This window comes from Gymnodraco acuticeps, unplaced genomic scaffold (assembly GCF_902827175.1).
Source record: "Gymnodraco acuticeps unplaced genomic scaffold, fGymAcu1.1, whole genome shotgun sequence".
Lineage (NCBI taxonomy): Eukaryota > Metazoa > Chordata > Actinopteri > Perciformes > Bathydraconidae > Gymnodraco > Gymnodraco acuticeps.
In genome coordinates, this window is record NW_022990358.1 from 634675 (window position 1) to 661272 (window position 26598).

Sequence of the window (26598 nt, forward strand, 5' to 3'; positions counted from 1 at the left end):
TTCTTCTTTTTTTTTGGGTGGTGTGAATGTGCAGTGAGTGTGTGAGAGAGATTGTGTGCGTGTGGCTTGTATTGAGATGTGGCTGCCCCTGCATGGATATGACAGTTGTGGGAGTGAATGTGCTCAGACTAACGTGCCCCCCCTGCTGTTTGCGTGCAGTCATTGCATCCAGCAGATCGTGGAGGCCGTGCTCCACTGCCATCAAATGGGGGTGGTACACAGAGACCTCAAGGTGAGTGACCTGCAGGGATGTGTGTGTGTGTCTATAAGTGTCTGTGTGTGTGTCTGCGTGTGTGTGTTGAGAGTGATTTGAAGTTGTATTTGTCTGCGTCTCACTGTTGTACCAGACTCTGAAAGCTGGTAAGTGCAGTATTTAAACCTAGCATGTTCGTGCATGTCTGCATGTGTTTGTGCCTTTCCTGTGTGTCAGAAACTAATGTCTGTGCATGCGTTTAAGTGTCGATACTGTGTCGAGTTTATTAAGGTAATGTTTTGAATTGAAATGTAAGTGGAAGAGCAACTTAACAGCAGTTGAAAACCTTGTTTTTTACTCCATATGTTGAAGCTCTCACCTTACTGCAGTGATGTAGAAGTGTACTTCAGGGTGTGTCGGTACACCGTGACATCACTGTGGGGCGTGGTTACAGGTGCATCAGACTTGAAAATGTGGCTTCTCTGCCTGCTGTTAAGTTGTTCTCGAGGTTCATTGCATTTCTCCAAGTTGCAGGCATGATAAGATAAGATAAGATAAGATAAGATTGACTTTATTGATCCCAAATTGGGAAATGTTTTCCTTGAAGCAGCATGTAAAACAAAGTATTGCACATCATTAGAAATAGAAAATAAATAATTATACAATATAAACATCTCAAAATAGAAGATGAAACAGAACTGAAAAGGTGATAATATAAAAGTTGACCGTGAATATAAAAAGCTGTAAACTATATGACAAATACAATACTATTGGGCCAATTTACAGCTAACACAATATAAAAGTAGGATATTATTTACATTTAGTGTGCAAGAATGGCATATTAATATTAAATTAAATATATAACATGTGCAGCAGTGCTAATTACATTCAATCTTAATAATACATTTGAAACGTTCCCCTCAACAGGACACATGTCTTTTGACTGACTTAATCAAGAACACATGCTGTGATTTTACAATCATTCATTTGTAATTGCTCTGAACAACATTAAAAAAAATTGACGCATAAATGAAGATATATTACTGAATAACACACTCATACATACTGTAGGGTGTTGGTAAGCAGATATTATGAGCTCGTTAAGTGTTGATATCTTTGTTCACATTAAATAAATAAGATAAGATCAACCTTTATTTAGCAGCAACATGAACAAGAGGATATTCATGAAAACAAAGGATAGCATATGTAAGAGGTGACACAAGAATACAGATAAAAGATTTTAAAAAGAATGAGATGAACAGTGTATAATAAAATATCAATACTAGAATTAGGTAAGCTGTTTACATTTGTAAAAATATTAATAACTTTGAATGAAAACATATATAACAGCCTCTGTGCAATTTGTAAGTGTTTTCCAATCTCTAAAAAGGGAGCACATTTAGAACAAGGTTATTCTTAATTTGAAGGCTTTACTGTTCATATCATATATATGAATGTTTTATGAGACTCTCCATACTGGCCTCGGCTCACATGTTGTTATTGCATTGAGACTCTGGGGAGCTCCACAATTACTTTACCTGCTGAAGTGTATTAAAGGTTTCCCTCTCAGAGGAGGCTACAGGGAAGGTTGTGCTGTGATTATTTCCCTCGTGGAGGTTTGTTAAGTTATGGAAGAGAGATGTTGTTGTTCTCTCATTAGTTGTTCATGAAACAGGGCTGAAAGTTATTCATGAGTTATCAACTTACCTGAAAAGACAATGACACTTCATATCCAGAGATTGATATTTGATGCTCAGTGTCATCATGTTCTGTATGTTAGTGTGTTCCTTTTAGATACAGAAACAGATAGGAAGATGTACTGTCTCCTTCTTACTGCATGGGAATTATGTTCTCCCCTAATTACATGAATTGTGCAGCTCGCAGTCTTTGTAGAAAGGAAATGTCAACTCGTTCCAGTTGGAGCCATTTACTTTTGAAGTCTTTTTAAAGTTTTTTTTAAGTCTTTTTTTTCTCTAAGTAATTTGAAGTGGTTTTAAAAGTCAGTCATCTTTTGAGAATAGCCAAGATAAGAGCTGCAACAAGAAGCGATTAACCCGTTAGTGGATTGTCTGACGTTAATTAGACTCACCAATGTGTCCCCAAAGTGGCATGCACCCTGACAAAGAAGGACTGTCACATCTTTCATGAATGGACATTTCAATATTTCGTGCTGAGAGGTGATGTACATCTTTTCATGTGACATGATTTGATGGCATAAGGAGCTTCCCCTTCCTCTCTAGCAGTCAAGTGTTTTTTTTAAAATCCTCCAGCAGAGGGTGACATGATGAATGCCCTGCAGCTGGAGCACAACATCCAGCTGTTTCTGTGGAGGACTGATTATTAAGAAATGGCACAAATCAATCACTGTCAACATTAACTGCTTATCAAAACAAGGAGCTGTGTGTGTGCTGTGTTGTTTGTCAGATTGCTTTTACATCGGCGTCAGAGCAGGAACGACTAAAAGACAAGCTGTATTTGGTCTTCCTCAAGTAAACAAATGGCAAAAAAAAGGCTATACAATGTTTTTAAGTCCCATCTGTCTGTCTCAGCCTCGGAGTGTTAGTGGGTTTTAGAGTATGTGAAAGTGTTGCTATGAATTTGTGTAATCTTTAGTTTTTCTTAGTCCTCTGATCTGGATTTAATTGGTTGCATCCAAGTGGTTTGTCACACTTTCAATTCTGCTTTTCTCATATGAAAATGGTAGAGCAGAACCAACCAATGAAGTGACACATTTCTGTTGGAAATCAATCAGACATCTGCAAAAGAAAAGCCACACAGAAGTTTAAAACAACTCAAACCAGCACAAACACTCAACACTAAAACGACCTGACACCAGATACAAAACAACAATAAGAGGCTAAAAAACCACAAAGACAAGCCCATTTCCTACAGACCCAAAATGACCACACAGACTTACAAACAAATGACATTGAGACAATAAAACAACTACATAAGATGTAAACAAATGACTGCCAAAAACACAAAACTACCACGCAAAAAAAGGGTTGTGTCTCTTTCAGTCAGACTTTCTTGCTCCTGTGTGGGAGGAATTACAAATAACAGCTATTCTTTGGCATCCTTTTATCACACTGAATAAGGACTCTTCTTTGTCTTGTTGCTTTCTTCTGGAACATCCCAGATTTAGAAGGTGTTGGGATGATGTTTTTAAGAAATGTGATTTGTAAAATGAGAGTTTTGCTGACGTGACTGTTCTCGTGCAGCCGGAGAACCTGCTGCTGGCCAGCAAGTGTAAGAACGCAGCGGTGAAGCTGGCTGACTTTGGACTGGCTATCGAGGTTCAAGGAGAGCAGCAGGCGTGGTTTGGTATGTAACACTCACAACACACACAACACACACACACACACCACACACACATCTGCAGTGTGCTCGTGTGGACTTAGTTACTTTTAAACATTCAAAAAGTCAAACTGAAGAAGTTGTTTTAAATAATGGTTCTGTGAGTTCAAACAGAGTCCGGCTAAAAGCAGCTTCTAGATGATGTAAGTGAAGCCTTCTGAATATAAAGATCACTTTGAGTTTGGTAGCTGATTAAGATAATCCTAACACAATGAATTTGAAAAAGTAGAATATAAATGTTTAGGGTTAGGGTTAGATATAGTGGAGCAGAAGGATAAAGTATTATTAGTTTTTCGTTTTTTGTATTATGTCATGACCCAAAAGTTTACCACCGCTATTATGTAGTCATATTATTTTTACATTTATTTAATATATATGTATTTTTCTATATATAAATTGTGTTTAGTGGCATTTAGGTGGGCTTTCTGGATCTTCCTGCACTGTATCCATTGCTATATTTGTTATGCTTGTATTTCAAATGGTGCAAATAAACTTAAATTCAATAAACAGAAATAAATACCTTAGTGAAATACCCCAAAAGTACTGTACTTGAGTTTCGTATCACCAAAACAAGAATCTTGACACAAGCTCTTTTTTCCTAAAGCTAACTAAATCATGATCATGAAGAGCATCTTGTGCGTCCTCCAACACTTTTCTAAAGACATTCTTGATAACATGAAATGAATCATAGATGAACAAGTACCTGCTACCCACAGATGGTAGAATGGAGAATCACAGACAGTGCAGTATGTCTCTTAAAAGAAAATCTGCAATAACATCTGCCGGTCCCTCCTCTCCATACCGTCTTCTGATCCTTTTTGTCAGCGTGGCCTCCGGTCTATAAACAAGAAGGGATTTCTGCCTCCTCTTCCTCTAATATTAGACTTATCCGCTCTGTCTGACAGGACTCTTGTTTTCATCTTTCTGTGTAGTTTCTATACCCTTTTTTCATTTGCATTGTGTTGATTTTCAGATTTAGAAAGCTAACAAGGATAAGGACACATGGATTTCAGCCAGATGTAATAAAGTGCATTAAGTGACTTTTGGAGACAGAGCCAATATGAGGATCAATTAGTAATATTGCTGCGGCTAGCCGAAAGCTCTGACTTTTCATTCAACTACATTTCATAATGTACTTAGTGCAGTGATTTTAAGACTGTGTGTAAATGATGCTGCCTCAAAAATCCTCAACATGGCACAAAAAAGGACCGGCTTTTAGTTATTATTCACTACATAATAAACACTCAAATCTAAAGTCTTTAGTGAGTAGTAAATTGAGATTATGGAGTTTGTACATTGGACATGATTCATCACCATGTTGCCCCGTCACTGACAGGTATGGTGTCGCATCAGTTTACATATTTAGCAAGGCCCCTTTATGCTGTGTGAGAGTCCACACATGGCTTACTTAGAGCTTTGACAACTAGAACCTGCTTGCATTAAATTCTCCCAATGTCACTGCTGCTGCGACCTACATGTTGCAGTTAACCAGGCGTTCAGCACAACATGTGACATCTAAACTGAAGTTCACTTTGACACAGATTATCTGAACCCTTCATCAAAAAAGAAACCAAACCTCAACACGGTCAGCCCTGAATAAGTATTACAGATTGTCAGATCTCAGAGATCAAAGGGCTATAGTGAAGGGCTGCTGGAGCCTATATGATATCAAATCAAACAGGAAATGGTTAATTATTCAGTATTTATAATGTATTGAATAACGATTGGTTGATGTTTTCAGCACCACGGACAGCTACATCAAGACTGCTGATAAACAAGTCCTCCAAACAACAAGAACATAATGCTGTTGGTTTTTATGTTTGTTTCGCAAGACAACATTTAATTGTCTTGGACTTCCTTTCATGACGTGACAGTTAAGTTTAGCTTAAAGGTGGGGTAGGTAAGTTTGAGAAACCGGCTCGAAATATACTTTTTGTTATATTCCATGGAATGCTCTTAACATCCCGATAGCAATGAATATCTGAAGTGCTTTGACAATAAATCCATAAAAAAAATGTCATCTGTGGAAGCCGTGATACTGTAAAAAGTACAACCAATCCGTTTAGCGGCTAAACGGATTGGATTGCCGCCCTGTCTGTCAGCCTTCCATCTCGTGCACGCACAAATGTATCTCGTGCCGTCATTGGGCGTGCATTGCGCGTTCATGTGTGTTGGAGGAGGTGCTCTGTAAGGAAGTCTGAAGGTAGGGGCGGATTATTTTCGGCTGTGTACTTTCAAATGTTAGTGCACTCGAGCCGGTTTCTGAAACTTACCTACCCCACCTTTAACTTTAAAGTTAAAATGACAACTCTGTTACAATAACAAACATATGGTTACGTTTGGGGACACTCGTGGTGATGTTTCTTTTTTTAAAAGAAGAGGTTAAATGATGGTTTGAAACTGGAAACAAACAAACCCTGAGTTTTGGTTAATAGAAATCCAAGTAAAAATGTGTTGTAACTAAACCCTGATGTTTGTTTGTGTTTATTTTGCAGGTTTTGCAGGGACTCCCGGCTACTTGTCCCCAGAGGTGCTGAGGAAGGAGGCGTATGGTAAACCAGTAGACATCTGGGCATGTGGTGAGCTCTTTGTTGATGTGTTTCTAACCGCCGCCTCCTCGCTTTCCTTCTCGTCACTCAGACAAAGGTTGTGTTTTCGCTGTGTAGGTGTGATCCTCTACATCCTTTTGGTTGGATACCCTCCGTTCTGGGACGAGGACCAGCACAAACTCTACCAGCAGATCAAAGCCGGAGCGTACGATGTGAGCCTGCCTCTGTTTCTCTCACTGTAAATCCAACATTATGTGGCTCATATCTAATATATGTGGACATGCATTGGTGTGTGTGTTTAGTTTCCCTCCCCAGAGTGGGACACTGTGACTCCAGAGGCTAAAAATCTGATCAACCAGATGCTGACTATCAACCCAGCCAAGAGAATCACTGCCCAGGAGGCTCTGAAGCACCCGTGGGTCTGCGTAAGTACATATAGAGGAACACTTGACATGTTGACACGCTGATGCCTCTAACAAGCTCTTTTAGAGGTATTCTTTAAACTACATTGCTGAATGTTATTGCAATAGAAATATAAAATGAGCACTTTTTGAAATAGATCAGGTAATCAGCTCAACATTCAAAAGAGAAATCACACGTCCAAAAATGATTGAGGGTCACTTTTGTTTTTGTAAAGCCTGGGAAACTGGCAGCTCCATGCTGCTTCTATTGGCTAGCACTCCAACACATTGTACATGATAGGCTAAGGGGCGGGACATCTCTAAGCTGTTGATCAACCACAGAGCCATCCAGCTAACCAATCAGGGCAGACTGGGCTCTGGTTTCAGACAGAGGGTGAAAAGAGGTGCTGCAGCACAGGCAGTATGAGACATGTCCCAGTAGGAGCACTAAATACTGATATGAACCTGGAAATGAGCATGATATTTTAAAATGTAAACAATACATTCCCTGTCTGAATTGCACTGTTTCTATTTCTGTTACGTACTATTCAAGCAAAGAAGAAAAGTATACTACGCGCTCTGTTACTGCAGACCAGAATCGTTCATTGCCGCTGTTTCACACTCACACAAATGTGTCATTTATAAATCCTCCAAAAGCAAGTTTATGAACATCCGTCCCAAGCTGCCAAATATCGGCACCATCTGTTTCAAAACATGCAATCTCTCATATTTGCAGATTCTGGGTCAGCTTATCTTGAAACATGTTGTACCCAGGAGGGCAGAAGAGCAACCTGTCTCAGGGATAAGCACTTCTGTTTGCTCTACATCTTCAAAAGTATCAGGATCATCAGTTTTTTGGAGACACCCGGGAGACTCTAATATGTGCAGTTAAAGTCTAGGAAGAGAAAATAAGAGTTTTACCAGACTTTTTCCACATTTATATAACAACCAGCTGTGTTTTTAAACGCTATGCAAGTGTCTCCACTTACCCGTGATCAATCCTATAACAGTCAACAATTTGAATGTATCTACAGTCTGTCTTCATGCCAAAGCCAGGTGTATCTAAAGAGGCACCGCAGGCAGAGTTTGAAAATACGCCTACACGATTTTGCCAGAAAGTCGTCCCCTAAAGAGCTTCAGAACCAACAGATTTCAGGGAAGCGAGTGTCTCCGACAGCTCCTGCCCACATACACCTGTCACTGTCGGAGCTGCTCCTCTAATGTTTTATTTTCAGCATCTCTTCCTCTCTTGTGTCCTCACAGCAACGCTCCACAGTGGCCTCTATGATGCACAGACAGGAGACCGTCGAGTGCCTGAAGAAGTTTAACGCCAGGAGGAAACTCAAGGTGTGAACATGCTCCATGATGTCTTTCCCTTCTCTGCATCTTCCTCTGTTTACCAAATAACAACACTCAATCCTGAATCTATAGATCCTCCGAAATATCTAATAGTTTTCCGGGTCCCATCTTATATCTACCTTAAGCCCCTTTCAGATATGCAACATGCATCATTACTGGTTTATTCGGTCTGGGAAAGTGACAGCTTCCTCTCATTCGGACTTTTACATTGATGTTTTATTCAGAGATCACATTTACAAAAAGAAGTGCTCCTGCGATATTTGACATCTCACGCGCTCAGAGAGAGATCTTGTCATTCTGTGATCATCTATTTTGTTCTTGAGTGGAAAATGTAATTTCACCCTGGCAATAATGTAAGTTTTATTGGGCGAGAGAGAGAACAGAGATGAGATATCAATTTGATGACAGTGAGGAAGAGGTGTGTTTCCTGTCCTCTGGCAGGCTTTTGAAACTTATTTTTGATGCTTTAATAATCATCATCACGAGTGACGCATCACCGAGACATTTGCACATCAGCTTCATAATGAAATGTTATTATAGAGGGAATGTATCTTTCTTTCCTGCTGCCTTTTTAAAGCAATGAATGGCAGGAGGTTACAATTGTATTATTGTTTAATGCTTAATAGTTCAAATTGTGTGAAGCCTCCTGGAAATGTGTTCATTCATGTTGTTTGAATAAAGGAAGATTGAAAACACTAGGAGTCACCAGGCGAAGATGGACGATAAGCTCCAGCAGATGTGGAGAGAAACGAGCCTCCATTTCAATTGTCTTTTTGCAGATGTTCAGAAAAGTTGGTTACAATTGCACTAAATGTTAGTTTTTGGCCATATTGGTTGTGCAAACGCTTTTCGTTTCCCCTGTTCCCACAGCGAGGGCATGCACTACTGTAATTAGCTAATCTAATATGACAGTAATCTCCCCATCAACAGCATACAATTGTCTCTTTCATAGTGTTTCATGGGTAATTCGATTGATTTCATGACATTTATGCATAACGAATGAAGATTAAGAAAACACAATGGCCATTTTTTTCTGTTTGCATATTTTACCTTGTGCTTCTGCAGCATTTCATTCAAAAGAGATTCAAAAAAATGCTACAAGTCAGACCTGAGAGAGTGCTTTTGTCACTTTGAACAGTGACAAAAGGGTGCTTATTTATACACAACATTTAAAATTGCCATATTATCATAAAGGGATTGCTTGTCTGAAAGAGTGTCCCTCGTTTTTATTTAACCCTCGTCTCCTCCTCTTCCTCCGCAGGGGGCCATTTTGACCACCATGCTCGTCTCCAGGAACTTCTCTGGTGAGTGCAGCTCCCTGAGCAGGAGAGAGGGGGGGGCAGGCTGACATGCCATCTGTCTTCTGCCATCTCTTCATACACGCACGCACACACGCCACACGCACAACACACACACCACAACACACACACACACACACACACACACACACAGACACACACACACGCACATGCACACGCACACACACACACACACACACACACACACACAAGACACACACCCACGCACACGCACACACGCACACACACACACACACACACACACGCACACGCACACGCACACACACACACTTACAACAGGTTGATGGGCGGCACTGTTAGAGTAAGCAGGAAACTCAGCAGAGATATTTGCTCGGTTTTAATGTCCGTAATCTCACACAGTATAACTTGTTTGTCTGATTCTTAAATGCAGTCTGAGTTTGATTCTGTCGAGCCTCTCTGTTCGGTGACATCCGATCGATCACGAAGTACAGAAGTAATAACACATTTCTCTGTACACAACTTATCATATTCAATGTCACACGTAATGAGATCCCGCTTTATTGTGAGGGGGCCCGTGTGGTGGGTTTATTGCCGCTGTAGAGGAATGAATCTTGCTGTAGTTTTTCCACCGGCGCTAACCAGGTTTCCAAATGGTTTATTCACAATAAAAACACATTAATCTCCATAACCTACTATGTGTAATTACAGTATGTAAAGTGCTCTCCTGGTATGCGATTGCATGACCTAGATGTTATTCATAGTAACTATATTGCTGCTTATACACAAGAAATATGAACATGTAATGGTCAGAATGTGATGGCTTGAAGAGCACATTAATAATCCTAAGATAATCACATATTTGATAGTTTATGTTTTCAAGATACAAATACAAGCTAGTTCCCCACCAAGAACAATGCAAAGAGATGATATTTATCCTTAACCACAGGAATGTTTTTTGAACATAAAAACACATCATAACTCCTTTTGTTAATCAGATCCTTTAGATTTGTTCGTCAAATAATTTTTGAAAGATGTATATGTACTTTTACAGTTGAAATACTTTCTTGTTAACAAACTGTATACAAAATAAATACAATCGGCACCATCTTTACCAATTTCAAAGTAATAAACACATTATTGCATCAATCATGTTAATTAAATACTATCATATATTTTATCCTGTGTCCTTTTACTTGTTGCTACTTGATACACTTTGATGCTAACTTATAAAAAGTACTTGTAAAATAGTATTTCTACATTGTTGTGTTTGTACTTTTACTTAAGTTAAAGTACCACTGTCTTTGTGGGGAAAACTGTTTCTTCAACACATTTCTGTCACCTAAAAGCAAACCTGTACACTGTCATGTAAACATATTTGAAGAGCTTACAGCAGTTGCTGATATCAGCTGTTACACAGTAGACTATAGAATAAGTGAAGCCTGACCAGTGTATCTTTGAACCAATCACAATCAGAGGAGCCTTATAACAGGAATGACATAACACACACTCTAATGCATCCATCTGTTTACTTTACCCTGTGGAAGTCTACTGTTGGAAGAATAACACCACAATGGACAGATGGACTATTTTATGTAAAGAATATCCATATTACGCAATGCACTATTCTTCAAAGAGGTTTTCCTTTATTTGATTAAATACATCAACTAACAAGTATTGTGTGTTTATCAAACCATTTACATATTCTTAATCTGTGCCATAGAGCTCCATTATTGTCCAAAGAACTATCAAAACACACCAATTAGCACCCCTGTTGCACTGGGTGACATGTTTGTTCATTACTGTGAACACAAACGTTCAACTTAATCCCACACACACCACCCTGCTGCTCATTGTTGTCCCCACAAATGTACTTTGTACTCCTGTTTGTTTGATAAAACGACAGGGGCCAGATCTTTAAGGAAACAGCTGAGATTTCTTTTAAAACGTGTTTTTAAAGATGTACATCTCCAATAAGAACACATTATTCCTGCCATCTTTATTCTGAAAAGAAAAGCATTATCAACGAATAGCTACTACATATTTTTACTTTTCTTCTTTATATAAATTGTATTTTGTCTTTTATCAGACATTTTACTTCTTATATATATTTATATATAAATATATGTGTGTATCTATTTTTAATTATATATTTCTTTTATATTTACTTCGCACATGTTACTTTAAACTTTTTTATGTTTATATACATGTTTTTATTTTTGAATGTATCTTTTATTTTATTTGATCATGTCTTGTATTAAAAATGTTACTTCTTATGTTTACATAAATATATATATATTTGTATTTAATCGTTTTTTGGACATTTAACTTTTATTTGTGTATATACATTATTTTATTTTATTTAGTCTTTTATTGGACATTTGACTTCCTATGATTATATTTCCTTCACACATTTTAATTTAACTTTTTATGTTTATATACAGGTTTTTATTTTGCATTGTATCTTTTATTTTATTCTGAAAAGGAGCAACTGTCAAAATGAAATGTCCTTGGAAAAAGAAAGCATTCTGGATCTCATTCATTCCATTAACCAGTATACTGCACTTCCTCACCCTCTCCCTTCCTCTCTGTGGTCCAGTGGGTCGGCAGACTACAGCCCCCGCCTCCATCAGCAATGTGCCCGGGACCACCTCTGGCATCGTGGAGCAAGGTACTGCTAACCCATCTCAACTGTACCCTTACTCACTACTCTTTCTCTCCTCTCCTAAAACTTCCCATCCTTCCCTTTCCCTGAACTCGGACATGATTAAATGGAAATCCCCCCAGAGTCACAACATCCCACACTAACCCTCAGCTTGTTTTAATCTCTCCTCCTAAATCTTTTTTCCTTCCTCTAATGCTTCTCCAACGTCTGCCAAGGTAAGCATCCACATCTCCTATCTGGAAGCAGAGAGTATTACTGTTCAGATATCTTTGCTTATCATGGGTTGTGCAATAAAGTCACATGTCCCGAGGGGAATTAGGAGACAAATAGCACGTGTGTTGTGTGTGTGTGTGTGTGTGTGTGTGTGTGTGTGTGGTTGTGTGTGTGTGGGGTGTGTGTGTGTGTGTGTTGGGTGTGTGTGTGTTGTGTGTGTGTGTGTGTTGTGTGTGCGGTAGCTTGAATGCAGCTGTGTTTGCAGAAAAGGGATGCATTTGTCTGAGGTGCAAAGGGAAAAAGTGAAGGATGTTTTTTGTGTCTTAAATCATTCATAAACAGCATCAAAACACTTGACAACTTCTGCATGTTTATTTTTGACCTGATATACCGCTTTATTAAAGTGTCATTTATAATTCCTGACCATATATGACCTCTGCCGTTATTCATGCTAATCCAGCGTACTCTTGAGATTAACAAACCCATTATCACATACCTGCATCGCCATCCCACTTCCCAGCATGCTTTCCTCCTAATCTCCCCCCTCTATCTGTAGCTGTGCGTGTGTGAGTGTATTTGGATTATATGGAGAATTAGTTTGACTTTTTTTCCCCGTCATGATGCCCTCTGCTTATCTAACGCGTTGGGCAATGGATCAGGGTTAGGAGGTGCCAGTTGGATGGTGGTTTTTTAAAGTGTGTGTTTATTCGTTGGGTTTTTAATGTCTTTTTACAGGACGGAGGGAGGGTTTTCTTTTTTTGTTTAGAGGGAGGGATACATTCTGTACAGTGTGGCTTTTTGTCTTTCCCTTAAGGGTGGAGAAGGGGAGGACATGTGGACAGACGAGCCTTGTCACTCTGTTTGTGGTCTGCATGTTCAGTTTTGAGTGGTTCACTTTAGCCAGTGCATGCATCAGCGTGCATCTGCAGCTGTGTGTGAGTGAGCAGATCCAGAGAGCTGTGTCATCTGAAGGTGTATGATGTGTACTCTCCCATCTGAGGGTGTGTCTTTCTGCCTCTCTGCAGCAGCCAAGAGTCTCCTCAACAAGAAGACTGATGTCAAGGTAAGCTAGCTCCTCTCTTCTCTTACCTCACTGCCTCGTTTCCTCTGTACAATCCTTTTTCTGCCCGCTGTTCGGACGCCCTTCACGCTCAGAACTACTTTTATTATTCTATAAATATTTCGTCCAAAGGCGTACGAGGTGATTTGACTTTGTCAAGTGCTGCAGCGTTCACATTAATATTTTTTCAAGACAGTCTTTTCAGCCTTAAAGGCACAGCAGATTTTGTTTGTCATTTACTGCCCTACCAGTTCTGTCATTCCTTCATGTTACTCAGAGAGGCATCGTTACCTTCATTTTTTTTATTTATTCAACTTTTATTTAGCCAGGAGCCGTCTCATTGAGATTAAAAATCCTCTTTTTTTATTTACCTCATGACTTTCAGTAAATATGACACAACTGAATATTTGATAGTTCCCAGAAAGTGTAGCTTTTTAAAGCAATCCTGATAAATAAATAATTAAACTTGCTGAAGAACCAGATTAGTATAGAGTATTATTTATGTAGTTTAGCTCCATCAAATACAATAGTTAACATCTTTTATTTAAAATAGTCTATTACAAAAAAAGTGTTAGAATACATGTAGAATAATAGAAAATAAGAACCAATGGCAATGTTTGGAATTTCAAAATGTACCTTTTCTTCTTAAAGATAAGTAATATTTCAAAAACAATATAATAATAATAATTCTATTGAAACATATGTCAGTCAGACAACAGTCACGAAAACACAATTTAAGATACAACAATATCCAATTATTAGATATTGTAAAATGCTCTGAAATGGATGTCATTTCTATCAAAACATCCTGTTAGCATTGTGTGTAGCAACACTCTTTGAAACATTATTTATTGCACTTAACTCTAATCAAATCAAATCAAGTTTTATTTATATAGCACATTTATAAACGATTTTTGGTCGAGCCAAAGTGCTGTACATATAATAAAAATAGCCTACAGTAGAGACGCTTTACAGCAAATACAACAGCACAGATTGTTCAGAATATCAGTATGAGAAAAACGACACCCTCTATCCTTAGACCCTCACATCGTACAAGGAAAAACTTCCAGAGAAAACCCACAGTTTAAGGGGAAAAAATGGGAGAAACCTCAGGGAGAGCAACAGAGGAGGGATCCCTCTCCCAGGACGGACAGACGTGCAATAGATGACGTGTGTAAATCGAAGAGATAATACATTTTACAACATATAGACCGAATGTTAGGAAATGCATGTATCTGTAATAAGAAGATGAATCCACGAGGATGTCAGCTTCAATCCTGTGGAAGCCATCAGGGAAGCAGCATGACGAGACCCAAGGCAGGACCGCAGAGACAGGTTCAGCCACGACCCGAACGTCCATGACTTAATCCAGAACTCAGGATAGAGGATCCAAGACACAGGACTACAGCAAGAGGATCAGCCTCGACTCCGGATCCCGGCGTAGATATAGATACAAAACAAGAAAAAAGATTTGGCTGGGTTAATCGGAACAAGAGAATACATAGACACAGACAGAGAGGGAAAAGGTCATTGGATAAAAGTTATTCTTGATAACCCTCTAGAAAGCTCTCATGAACTTCCCCACTCAATCTATCAAGACCCGAGCAGTTCTATTAGATATAGGATAAGAAACAGAGATAGGGAGCACAACAACCTATCTCTTCGTCAGATGCACTCCCCCGCTTATCTAAGCCACTCTGTACCCCGTTACCCTTTACAAGGCCATAGACCAGCAGAGGGAAAATGGGGGGTGTGTAAGGGTAAGGATTTTTAAGAATAAACCGCAAGCGTCTAAAGGGAAAAAAGATTAAATATAAGGTACTATATTTTAAGTAATCCTATCTACTATTCCTATATTTGAATAATGTATAAACTATTTTAAAAATACTTTATGAAATCCTATGTTATGTTATAAATATTAAAATAAAGAACTAAATGAATAAATAAATAAATAACTAAATAAATAAATGAATAAATAGATACTTAAACAAAAGCCAAAGAGAAAAAGTGAGTTTTAAGTGTTGATTTAAAAACCCCCAGGGTCTGGGCCGACCTCACATGGAGGGGCAAAGTATTCCAGAGCCTAGGGCCAGCCGCTGCGAAAGCTCGATACCCTCGGGTTTTAAGCCTGGTCTTAGGCACTATCAACAACAGCTGATCAGCCGACCTTAAGGCTCTGCCTGGGTGTAGCGATTGGAGGAGTTCGGCTATATAGGCAGGAGCCAGCCCATTTAGGGCTTTAAAAACAAATAAAGGAGTTTCAAAATCTATTCTGAACCGAACTGGAAGCCAGTGCAGTGAGGCCAAAATTGGGGTGATATGGTCGCGCTTTTTATGGCCAGTAAGAAGATGTGCAGCTGCGTTCTGGAACTAGCTGGAGGCGTCTAATGTCTAAACTGTCATTCAAAAAACATCACAAAAGTCACTTTAAGTGTACAAATTAAATACAAACTCAAACTTAAAGAAAAAAAGGACCACTTTCTGACGTAAATCTCACTTTAGGAATATAAAACATGACAAGGCCTCTCACTTCCGACGCTCACTTCTCTCAACTGGTTTATGGGCTGCGTTTTCCTCCTCTCCGCTCTCAGACATTTCAGTTTGGCACAGCTCGCTTTTTGCATCACTCCACTGCAGACATTTTTCATCCAAAATAAAATCCCTGTGCCAAAACCTAAGCTCATTAAAGTATTGGTCCCTGCTCCGTCTCATTTGAAAGAGAGTAGGCCTACTCAGATTCTGCCGTGACTGACGTTATCGCTGCTCCTCTGTTAGCTCCTCTCATCCTCATCCAGTCCCCCACAAGTGTTTGTAATGTGTTTGCACTCAATCAAGTGTCTGTGGTCAGTGTTTAATGACACTCTGTCGCAATTGTGTGTGGTGTGTGTGTGTGTGTGTGTGTGTGTGTAGTGAGTGTGTGTGTGTGTGTGTGTGTGTGTGTGTGGTGTGTGTGTGTGTGTGGTGTGTGTGTGTGTGTGTGTGTGTGTGTGTGTAGTGTGGTGTGTTGTGTGTGTGTGTGTTGCTATGCATGTGTGCTTGCATGAGTCGGTGTGAAGCCTTTGTGTAAACTCTAAGTGAGCAGCTCAATGAAGGTTAGGGTTAGATTTGTCTCGGATGAAGAATAGACCTTTTTATAGCACTCCACAAGCATGACATTTAGTTTTTATCTTGGGACAATATCAAGTACACAAATGTATTATCTTCTCCACATGATAATAATCTCGAGCTATTTTTAGAAGCATAAAAAGGGTAAGGTAGCTGCCACAAACATGTGCATATGTTAAAATGAAGTGTTCCCACTAAATAATGTGTAAGATGTGGATCTTGTTCACAGAAGACTAAAATGTAATATGCACAAGATATATATCTTGTTTACGCAAGATACTTTTTGTGTCCATAGGAAATGGATATTTTTAAAACAAGATAATTAATCATATGCAAAAGATATGGATCATGTTCATACAAGATTGCAGTGTTTCCCACAGATCTGAAATATATTTGGGGGGGGGTTGCGTGGCGAGATGACGTGCCTCTGTAACGTGCAACTGTTACGGTGAGTGAAGCAAGCAGGATCCAAATGCAGATAACGCTGAAAAATGCCTTTATTTCAAGGATAAATAAAAATAACTTGGACAAAACAGAACTCTCATCGGTGAACTCATTCACAAACAAAAGACGAACCAACACTGAACACAGGAAAAGACAAGACTAAATACAGGGAGGGGTAATCACAAGACGAGAAACAGCCGGGCAGGGGAGGAGAAACACAAGGGCCACAGGTGAACACAACCAGACAACTAGACACACCAGGGAAACTAACGACGGGAGGAAAAACACAGGAAGAAGGACCAGACAATAAACCAGGAAGAAAACAAGACGGGGAGAACAGCAAAAATAAACCCAACATACAAAACTACAAACGTGACATAACATAAGAATCCTGACAGAACCCCCCCCCCCTCAAGGGACGGATTCCAGACGTCCCTAAAAAAAACCCACAAAAGTCTAAAACCTCAAGCATTGTGGGTGGAGGGGGTCTGGAGGACGGGTTTTTGGGCTGACAGCCCAGGAGCACAGCAGAGGACCCGGAAGGGATCTCGGGCGGACGGCCCGGGGGCAAGGCAGAAGCCGAGAAGGGGGACTCTGGCGGACGGCCCGGGGGCAAGGCAGAGTCCAAGGTGGGGAACTCGGGTGGACGGCCCGGGGGCAAGGCAGAGTCCAAGGTGGGGGGTCTCGGGCGGACGGCCCGGGGGCAAGGCAGAGTCCATGGTGGGGCGAAGGCCACAGCGGGCAAACTCAGGGGGCCGAGCATGAGGGCGAAGGCAGCGGCAGAAGAGTCAGGGGGCCGGGCCGAGGCGAGGACCGCGGCAGGAAGAGTCAGGGGGCCGAGGGCGAGGACCGCGGCTCTCAGGGGGCCGGGCTCGAGGGCGAAGACCGGACAGTCCGGAGGCCGGGCAGGAAGGCGCTTGGCGGGAGAGCTCCGGAGGCCGGGCAGGACCCGGTGTCGGCCGGACAGGAACCAGAGCCGGTGGGACAGGCTTCGGCAGGATCCCCCACGGAAGAGGACCAGGAGTTGGCAGAACCCCCGGCGAGACAGGTGACGGCGGGACCTCCAACGGAACAAGACATAGGGATTGGCAGGACTCTCAGCGGGTCCTCCAACGGGAACAGGACATAGTGTTGGCAGGACCTCCCGGCAGAAGAGTAGTCGGCGGGACCTCCAACGGCACAGGACATAGGGTTGGCAGGACCCCCGGCAGAAGAGTAGTCGGCGGGACCCCAACGGGACAGGACATAGGGTTGGCAGGACCCCCGGCAGGAGAGTAGTCGGCGGGACCTCCAACGGCACAGGACATAGGGTTGGCAGGACCCCCGGCAGAAGAGTAGTAGTCGGCGGGACCCCAACGGGACAGGACATAGGGTTGGCAGGACCCCCGGCAGGAGAGTAGTCGGCGGGACCTCCAACGGCCACAGGACATAGGGGTTGGCAGGGACCCCCGGCAGAAAGAGTATTCGGCGGACCCCCATCGGGACAGGACATAGGATTGGCAGGACCCCCGGCAGGAGAGTAGTCGGCAGGACCCCCAGCAAGGACAGGACATGGAGTTGGCAGGACCCCCCAGCGGAAGAAGTAGTCGGCGGGGACCCCCAACGGGACAGGACATGGAGCTGGTAGGACCCCCGGCAGGAGAACAGTCGGCGGGACCTCCAACGGCACAGGACACAGGGTGGGCAGGACCCCCGGCAGGAGAGTAGTCGGCGGGACCTCCAACGGGACTGGACATGGAGCTGGCAGGACCCCCAGCGGAACCTCCAACGGCACGGACATAGGGTTGGCAGGACCCCCGGCAGAAGAGTAGTCGACGGGACCCCCAACGGGACAGGAAATAGGGGTTGCAGGACCCTCAGTGGAACCTCCAACGGCACGGACATAGATTGGCAGGAACCCCCGGCAGAAGAATAGCTGGCGGGACCTCCAACGCACAGGACATAGGGTTGGCAGGACCCCCGGCAGAGGAGTCTCATCTTCCTCCTCATCTTCCTCCTCATCTTCCTCCCGCACTCTTCCTCCTCCTCGACTCAGTCTCTCCTGACCTGTTCTTTATGACACGCTCTCTGTTCATTAACCTGGGCCTATTTTTCCTCTTTCAGCCTGTCCTCTTCCTTCCTCTCTTCCCCTGACAGCCCCCCCCTCCCCCTCCCATCTCTCTCCTCGGGTGGCCTGATGCTAATCTCACGAATTATTTCCCACCAGATGATTAATCTATCATTACATAATCACAGCTTCTCCTTTGCTGCACCCTGACGTCACACCACTGCACACAACCTGGAGCTATTTCAGTATTCCTGCATTAGCACGGGCACCTGCTCTCCTTTCTCTCTTCTTTCTCTCTCTCTCTCTCTATTCTCTCTCTATTTCTCTCTCTATTATCTCTATTTCTCTCTCTATTCTCTCTCTCTCTCTATTCTCTCTCTATTCTCTCTCTATTTTGTTAGAGATTTGGAGGATAACTGGTCCGCTTTTCAAATCTCCGCGCGTTCCTATGAAGCTGGTTATAATACAGGAAGGAATCCATATCTACAAAGTAACCGTTCTACTTTAATGGCAATATGACAATGCAATACAATCATTACAATACAACATGATATATACAGTTATATTGTAATGCTTAAGGAGTAATGCCGGCTTACTCCTGCCCTGGTTCGCATACTGCAGAGCTACTTTCACCCGAGGGCAGCATGTGAAGAAGAGGCCGAACGCCAGGGATCCACCGGATATATACCAGAGTAAGAAGGAGGGGTTTGGTGTTAGGTCAGCTGGTCATCTTTTCAGGTCATCTCATTGGGAGACGCAACGCAGCAGGAAACGCAGCAGGAAACCAACAGGCTCACTTTCCAACAAAAGGTCTCAAGGCCTGCATACCTTACACCTCCCCCACAGAGCAATAAAACCCTGTTTACTCCAACCAGCCCAGAATGTTTATAGCCATTTGTAGTCCTTACATTTATGAAAGGATAAAACAGAGAAATCAATATACAACACAAACACAGGTATTGTTTGAACAGTATTCACTTAACTGCTACTATTGATAAGCACCAGAGAAACCCAAGGGACCTCTCTTAATATCACAAACCACTGTAGCTAGATCTAAGTTGAATGCAAATCAGGACATGCTCTCACCTTCCCCCATCTTCCTTTGTCCTCAAAAACACATGTCAACAGGCCCCAAATCCAGCTCACAGTTTTACCCAAATTATTCTCATTTTAAGCTTATCCATAGTTTGCTAACATGAATAAATACAAATATAACTCTACAATTTCTATCTCTATTTCTCTCTCTATTTCTATCTCTATTTCTCTCTCTATTTCTCTCTCTATTTCTCTTTCTATTTCTCTCTCTATTTCTCTCTCTATTTCTCTCTCTATTTCTCTCTCTATTTCTCTCTCTATTTCTCTTTCTATTTCTCTCTCTATTTCTCTCTCTATTTCTCTTCTCACTTTCCAGCCATTTTCCTGGGAATATGCTCTTTTCTTCTCTATAACATCGTATCAATGAGGTTGTTATGCTTTTTTGTAAAGTCTTATATTTAACTTCCAACCCAGTTTAGCTTAGTTCCAAGCTGACTTCATGCCACCTTTGACCTGTAACTCCCCAGTGGTAACAACTGCTGTGAACACAGGCAAAGGACCTTTAAAGGCCAACTCAGGTAGAAAAAAACAGTCTTTACTTAACATAGGCAACCAAAACAAGGATGACAGAATCAGAAAAAACAGGGAAACTATAAATATCGGCTTGAATGTTAGACACAAAGGTACTGAAACAAGACAAGAAAACACTGAATTAAAACAAAAACAGAACCTAAGGAGCAAACCTCACTGTGTGGTGGTTTGCTAATCTGAGTTTCCCAGTTTGCCTTTTCCAATCCATTTATGCTGAGTGTCCCATGGAGCCATGTGCTTCTTTTTGCTCTGATAACAGAAGTGATGACACACTACTCATCAGATTACAATTTGGATAAAGCCTAATGTTTTTGGTGAGCCATTGACATTTCCAATACTATTATTCGGCCATAAGTGTGCTGACACAGATTTAGAAAGTGCTAGTCTCACAGAAACTTAGTCTGAATGCAGCAAATTCTGTTGAGTTGTACTTAAGTTATGATAGAAACATAGATAAATTACATTTAGCTCCATTGCTGTTCAATTTAAATTCAATATTCTCAAATGTGCAATGTGAAAGGTGTTGCTGATAGACATGAACCAACAGAGAATTGCTTTTGTAACTTTCCAACATTTAGAAGCTACAAAGCTAGATTCAACACACATTGTTGGGAGCGAGAGAACAATACCTCAGTATATACATCTAAAATGATGTTTAGTTGAATCCGAGTGTGACTCACAAACAATGGCAGACTCAGAGCTGTGCTTCTCACATACAGGGTGTAATTAATGTGCAAGCTGAGCAAACCACTTTCCTCTGGTTCCTGCTCAATTAAACACCATTACTCAGTCTCACAGCACACGCTCACTTCAAAAGGCTGAACATGTCTTTTGTGTTCTTGTAACTCAAAGATAATTGATCAAGTAGGAATATAAATCACCTCCCCCCCTCCAAAAACAAACTCTCATGTGAGATAAATATCGTGCAGTGCATTGACATTTCTCAGAATTTCCACCTTACCATGCACTTTTTGGGCGAATCTTTCAGCCTGAGTGCTAGAAAACATTTCTCTCCACGTCCTGCTCCTCCTCCAGTGTGTTTGATCAGGTCCATCCTTCTCGATTACAGACTGTTTTCAACTAAATATATGATGCACTGCTCTCTTTGTTCTCCTTCTCCCTTGTCATTATTTACAAAGGAAGAATGCCTCAAATTCATAACAGCTAAACTATTGTCAGCATGCTAATATGCTCACAATGACAATGTTAACATGCTGAAATAGGAACAAGGCTATTGTAAATGTCATTTGTTTCGGAGGTATTTGATGATGAATCAAAGTATTGGCCACATTCAAACTTTGAGGTGATAGTGGACGTAAAAGTCACACAAGTTATTACAAATCACCCTGAGGAGAACCAGATATCATGGCAATTCATCAAAAAGAGAAATTTCTCTCCAAACCAAAATATCTCAACCTGTTCACGGAGTCACGAAATATGGACACCACAGAAAAAGGCTGCAGAGATGATGGATTTGAAATGGGACTTTCCGGCTGGATGCTCGTTTATGCCTCTGGATTGCCGGCAGGATAAACATCACAGCAAATCTACCTTCAAAGAGGGAAATCCAATGCTGGAAAATAGACAGGCTGATTTTTGCCCTTTGATTGTCAGTGACGCTAAAAGGCGACCTTTATGCTCGAGTTAATGCCACAGCTGGGGTCACCTCAGGGCTACACACACTGTCACACACTTCCTGTTTGACTCGGGAATATTTCTTCATTTGTTTCCCATTAGAGTTGCGGTGAGAGATTAATACAGATGGGTGGTTAGCTCACTGCAGGGCCTCTTTTGGGTTGCACTGTTTCTATGAATTCAGATGTATCTATTTTGTATCATTAAGACACATATTTGTGGATTACTGTAATATTGAACTCTCCTTCTAACTTATTCTAAGACCTGCATTTAAAGAGGAAGCAGGGTAAAAAGTCACACTAGTGTTGAAAGCAAGTATGGAGTCACTTCAAAAGTGTTTTTCTATCATTGTGAGGTGTCAGTTTGATAACTCTAGTGACCCTTTGTCTCCCAGAAATCAAATTAAAATACTCAAAAACACGAACAGGTGGTATCATGGGAAATCTACATATTCACGAGTGGTCTTACATCCCTCTTAAGCCATTTCTCTCTCTTACCCTTTTCCATCTTCCGTCTATAATGACCAGAATTTAGTTTCTGACCATTTTCTTCCTATTCAGTCGAACACTCTCCAATTACAGGCAGCCCTGCCGAGGAATATAATGAGCAGAAAAATAGAGATTTCATTGGTTTAAAGCATGAAGTCGCCGTGTCGTGCCTGCATGTGTGTGTTTGTGCCTGCTGTCAGAGTTGGTTATGTGCGTCCTTATAAAACAAGGTGTCTGTATATTTAGCATGCTGGTGGCTGTTTATGGTGTCTTATGTGAATGGCCTGTTTCATAAGCGCTGTGTGTCTTTGTATGCAGTTGGATGTGTGTCTCTCGGGAGAGATACATTAAGAGACTCTAATGTAAGAGCCCATGCAGTTCGACAAAATGGACGTGTATGTCTGACAGATGTTGCAGAGGTGCACAGCTGTCATTGGTTTTTATTCACCATCTGCTAAACAGCATCCCGAGCAGGAGAGGCCAATGAGAACGTAAAAGACCAAGGCTGGAGTATCAAAGCTCTGACTGGGATTGATTTCAATCTTACTGCAGGGACAAAAGACATGATGAATTGTAGAAAACCTTTTTATCTAATGAATTCTGTAGTGAGAAATGTGAGGAAACCTTTTTTGATGTACAGCGTGTCATGCTTTCTGTCTGATTGCTCTCTGGAAGTTGAGTGCTCTCCGTTCTTTTCTATTCTTGACTCTGGAGCACTCTTCTGATCCTATCTGTGATTTTTTTGCGTGGTATTACACTTTTTTCCAAAGTAACCACCCACTTTGCAAGCGGCAGATGGCACCTCTCACCATTGTTGCTGAGCACTAATGTAGCACTTTGTGTTCCCTGCACAGCCACAGACAAACAGCACGAGAAACAGCACAGTCACCAGTCCCAAAGGCCACGTCACCGCTGCACTGGTACGCAGCTCTGTGTCCGTCTGTCTGTCGGATCTTTACACTTTTAAAATGGAGAGTGTGTAGGAGTGTGTATGAAAGAACGTGAGGGGGAGAGAGGCGTGATTTATTGCTACGACTTCATTTATTAATTCAAGGTTTGCAGCTTTTTGAGGAATTTGTTGAGAACTTGGGAAATGCACTTCTTCCCCTTCTTGCCAGGAGTTAAATGAAAACACTCTAATGTGTTTACGAGTGGGAGCCGGCGCCATGAGACGGTTAGCCAGTGGTTAAATGTAACTTACTACAATAAGAATAAGGTTTTTTTATTTACTTGAATATTTCCATTTTATGCAACTTTATATTTTAGCCTCACTACATCTCAGAGGGAAATACTGTATGTTGAATTGACTACATTTGTCTGACAGCTTTATGAAGGCTACTTGCTGTATCAGTGTTGCAAACAGCACTTTAAGGTTAAAAAGTAAATTGCCATATAGATAGAAAAAAATATGTTTTGCTTGTTTTATATTCTTAATGATTCCATTTGTAATTCAAAGTGTGTGAGTGTGTGTGAGAGAGAATGATATCCAGCATTAGCACAGATCATTAGCATAGATGGTTAAATCTAGGAACTCTTACAACCATCCTCCATCATTAACCCTTTCAAATCTTCCCATGTATTGCTCACGTCTGACTCTCTATTAATCTTCCTCTTATGTCTCAAACTCTCATTTTGTCCCCATGAAACCTCCCCTCTCTATTGCCTCTTTCCCATGGTCTCGTTTCTCTCCATTCTTCTCCAGGAGCCTCAGACTACTGTTATCTATAATCCAATAGATGGGAACAAGGTACATCTTCCCTCACTCCATCTCTTTATTTCCTGTCCTCTTTTCATTTCTCATCCTCGTCTGCACTCCGTTTCTCTATCTGTGTGGGGTAAAGCTGTATGAAGCTGGATTTGTGTATTTTGGCGTAATATATTTATCTGTGTGTTTCTTTACGCATGAGAGAGATGGAGAGAGTGTGAGAGGCTGGAGCTGTGGTTCCGGTGAGGTGGTTGTGTTACACTGCCCCTCTGTGTTCAGATTAATGGAGCTCAGTGGTTCCCGCTGCTGGCTGAGGAATGTCTGTTAACAGATTAACCCCCCTGTCACCCAGCTGTGGAGAGTGTGTGTCACGGTGGCTAAACGTCATGTGCTTTGCAGTTGTGTGTGTCCGTCAGCAGTGTGCTACTGAGTCACACGTACAGCTGTATCTGTTGCTGTATTTTTGGCCGGTGTGTTAAAGTTGAGTCGTGCTGTAGATTCGATGCCAGAAATGGTGTTAGTGAGTGTGTCTCTGCGAGTGTGTGTATGCTTTTGATGTGATTTTGCAATTAATATTTGTGTCTGTGCACTTTGCAGGGATCCTCTGACAGCAGCAGCACCACTGTTGAGGATGAGGATGTGAAAGGTGAGCTTATTTTAAAGCATTGGTTACTTTGCTTCAGATTATTAAAACAAGACTAGCTCATGACATATTATTACAGTATGATACATCTATCCTGCGGTATATACACTTTTTTACTACTGCAATTCTATTTTTAATGGTCTCCCTAAAAAATCTTTAATGAAATTGCAAACCTTTCAGAATGCTGCGGCCAGGATTTGAACAAACACAAAAAAGAGATCACATTTCCCCTGTGCTGAGCATCACTGCACTATTTACAGTGTCTTTCAGAATTGATTTTAAAGTGCTTTTAAAGATTTACAAAGCTATACATAACCTTGCCCTTCCACACAGTGACTGCCTTTCATTTTAAAAACCTACAAGGACACTCAGATCCTCCAATGCATTTCTTTTAGCAGTACAGAAAGTATTTTACAAGAAATCTGGGGAGGCTGCTTTCTGTTTCTAGGCCCCCAAACTGTGGACCAGCCTCCCCTTGGATCTTATCAAACTCCATTTAAATTGTTTTAAGTCAATTAAAGACCTATCTTTTTAATTTGGTCATTTTAGTGGGATCACTGTTCATGTTTTATCGTTCCACGTTCTGTGAAATAACTATTTTTGTTTGATTATAACTTGTTTTTAATGATGTTCCTCACTCTTTATTCTGTATCTTGTCTTACTCTGCAAAGCACGTTGGGCTGCATCTTGCATGAAAGGTGCTATATCAATAAAGTTGTATCATTATTATTATTATTATTATTATTATTATTATTATGAATTGAACTCCACTTTTACCTGCTGCAACATTAAAGTTATCACATAGGTAATCACTTTTGTTCTTGTACTTAATCCCAATCATTTAGTACACTGTGGTAATGCTACTTTTAGCTACATTAATATTCCATAAATGATGCCTTTAGAGAGTGTAACTGTACATTTCACATCAGTTCATTATTAACTTAAAAAGTGCAGATCTCTGCCATGAGTGTCTTTAAATAACCATTGCTGTAATGTCTTTTGAACGAATCCGGACCACAAGTGTCTCACTTTGATTTGCAAATATGGACAGGAATCTTTGTTAACACCTAAAGGAAACATGATTCAAAACTGTTGATGATCACCTGCGGCACCTTCTTGCAAGTTAAAAGGAGTGAGCCCTTAATAATGGAAGAAAACAGTCAATTAGTAACCATGAGAGGTCCTTAAGCATACAGCCATAACTGTTTCTTTAATAGTTGTATTTTATCTCCATAATAAGGTGTAATCTTTTACAAAGACAGTACATCCGAACCTTAAGCCTTGAAAACCCTCCAGATTGAACCTTCGACCCCTTGGTGGGTCTAGACCGCCTGTTGCAATGCACTGTAATCATGTGAAGGCAAAAACCTTTCCAAAATATAACTCAAAGCCTTGACAAATAAAACACTAAATGATCTGTGCACTAATAGAGGTAGGTAAGTAAATATTGTGTTTGGGTGAAATTAACCTTTACGTCAAATATTACATTTATACTGTGATGTTTCTACTTTTACAGAGCCTTTTTTTATTGCATTGAACTCAACTTTACTAGAATAAAGTGGAACATTTATAAGAAAACACTTTGATATATTCTGATATCACAGTGGTAAATGTACAAGAAAAATCTCACAAATTAATAACTTTAAATACAAAGAAAATAGAAGGTTTTTTGGGGGATATTACACACTTAACCCGGTTCAGTATTTTTTAAATATATTTGTCCTAATGGGGTCTGGTATGGAGGCTCAAGATTAAATAAAGAACTCCAAACAGACAGAGAGACTGAGATACTGAGTGAGGGGAGGGAGTAAGAGGGAGAGAGGGAGAGAGG

The 26598-nt window shown here is 41.0% G+C and overlaps 1 protein-coding gene across 4 annotated transcripts in view; it reads left to right on the top strand.

Annotated features, from left to right (window-relative positions):
* LOC117551247 (calcium/calmodulin-dependent protein kinase type II subunit beta) overlaps window positions 1-26598 on the top strand; it is a 43920-nt gene that overhangs the window by 12386 nt on the left and 4936 nt on the right. For 2 of the 4 annotated variants that reach the window (XM_034224025.1, XM_034224028.1), the window contains 12 exons: window positions 160-232; window positions 3415-3517; window positions 6046-6129; window positions 6217-6311; window positions 6402-6524; window positions 7764-7847; window positions 9121-9163; window positions 11736-11807; window positions 13040-13077; window positions 23274-23339; window positions 24122-24166; window positions 24722-24770. In XM_034224025.1, the coding sequence (XP_034079916.1) occupies window positions 160-232; window positions 3415-3517; window positions 6046-6129; window positions 6217-6311; window positions 6402-6524; window positions 7764-7847; window positions 9121-9163; window positions 11736-11807; window positions 13040-13077; window positions 23274-23339; window positions 24122-24166; window positions 24722-24770 (875 nt within the window). The remainder of the gene's footprint in view (window positions 1-159; window positions 233-3414; window positions 3518-6045; window positions 6130-6216; window positions 6312-6401; window positions 6525-7763; window positions 7848-9120; window positions 9164-11735; window positions 11808-13039; window positions 13078-23273; window positions 23340-24121; window positions 24167-24721; window positions 24771-26598) is intronic. The other 2 variants (XM_034224027.1, XM_034224026.1) reach the window with 2 other exon arrangements.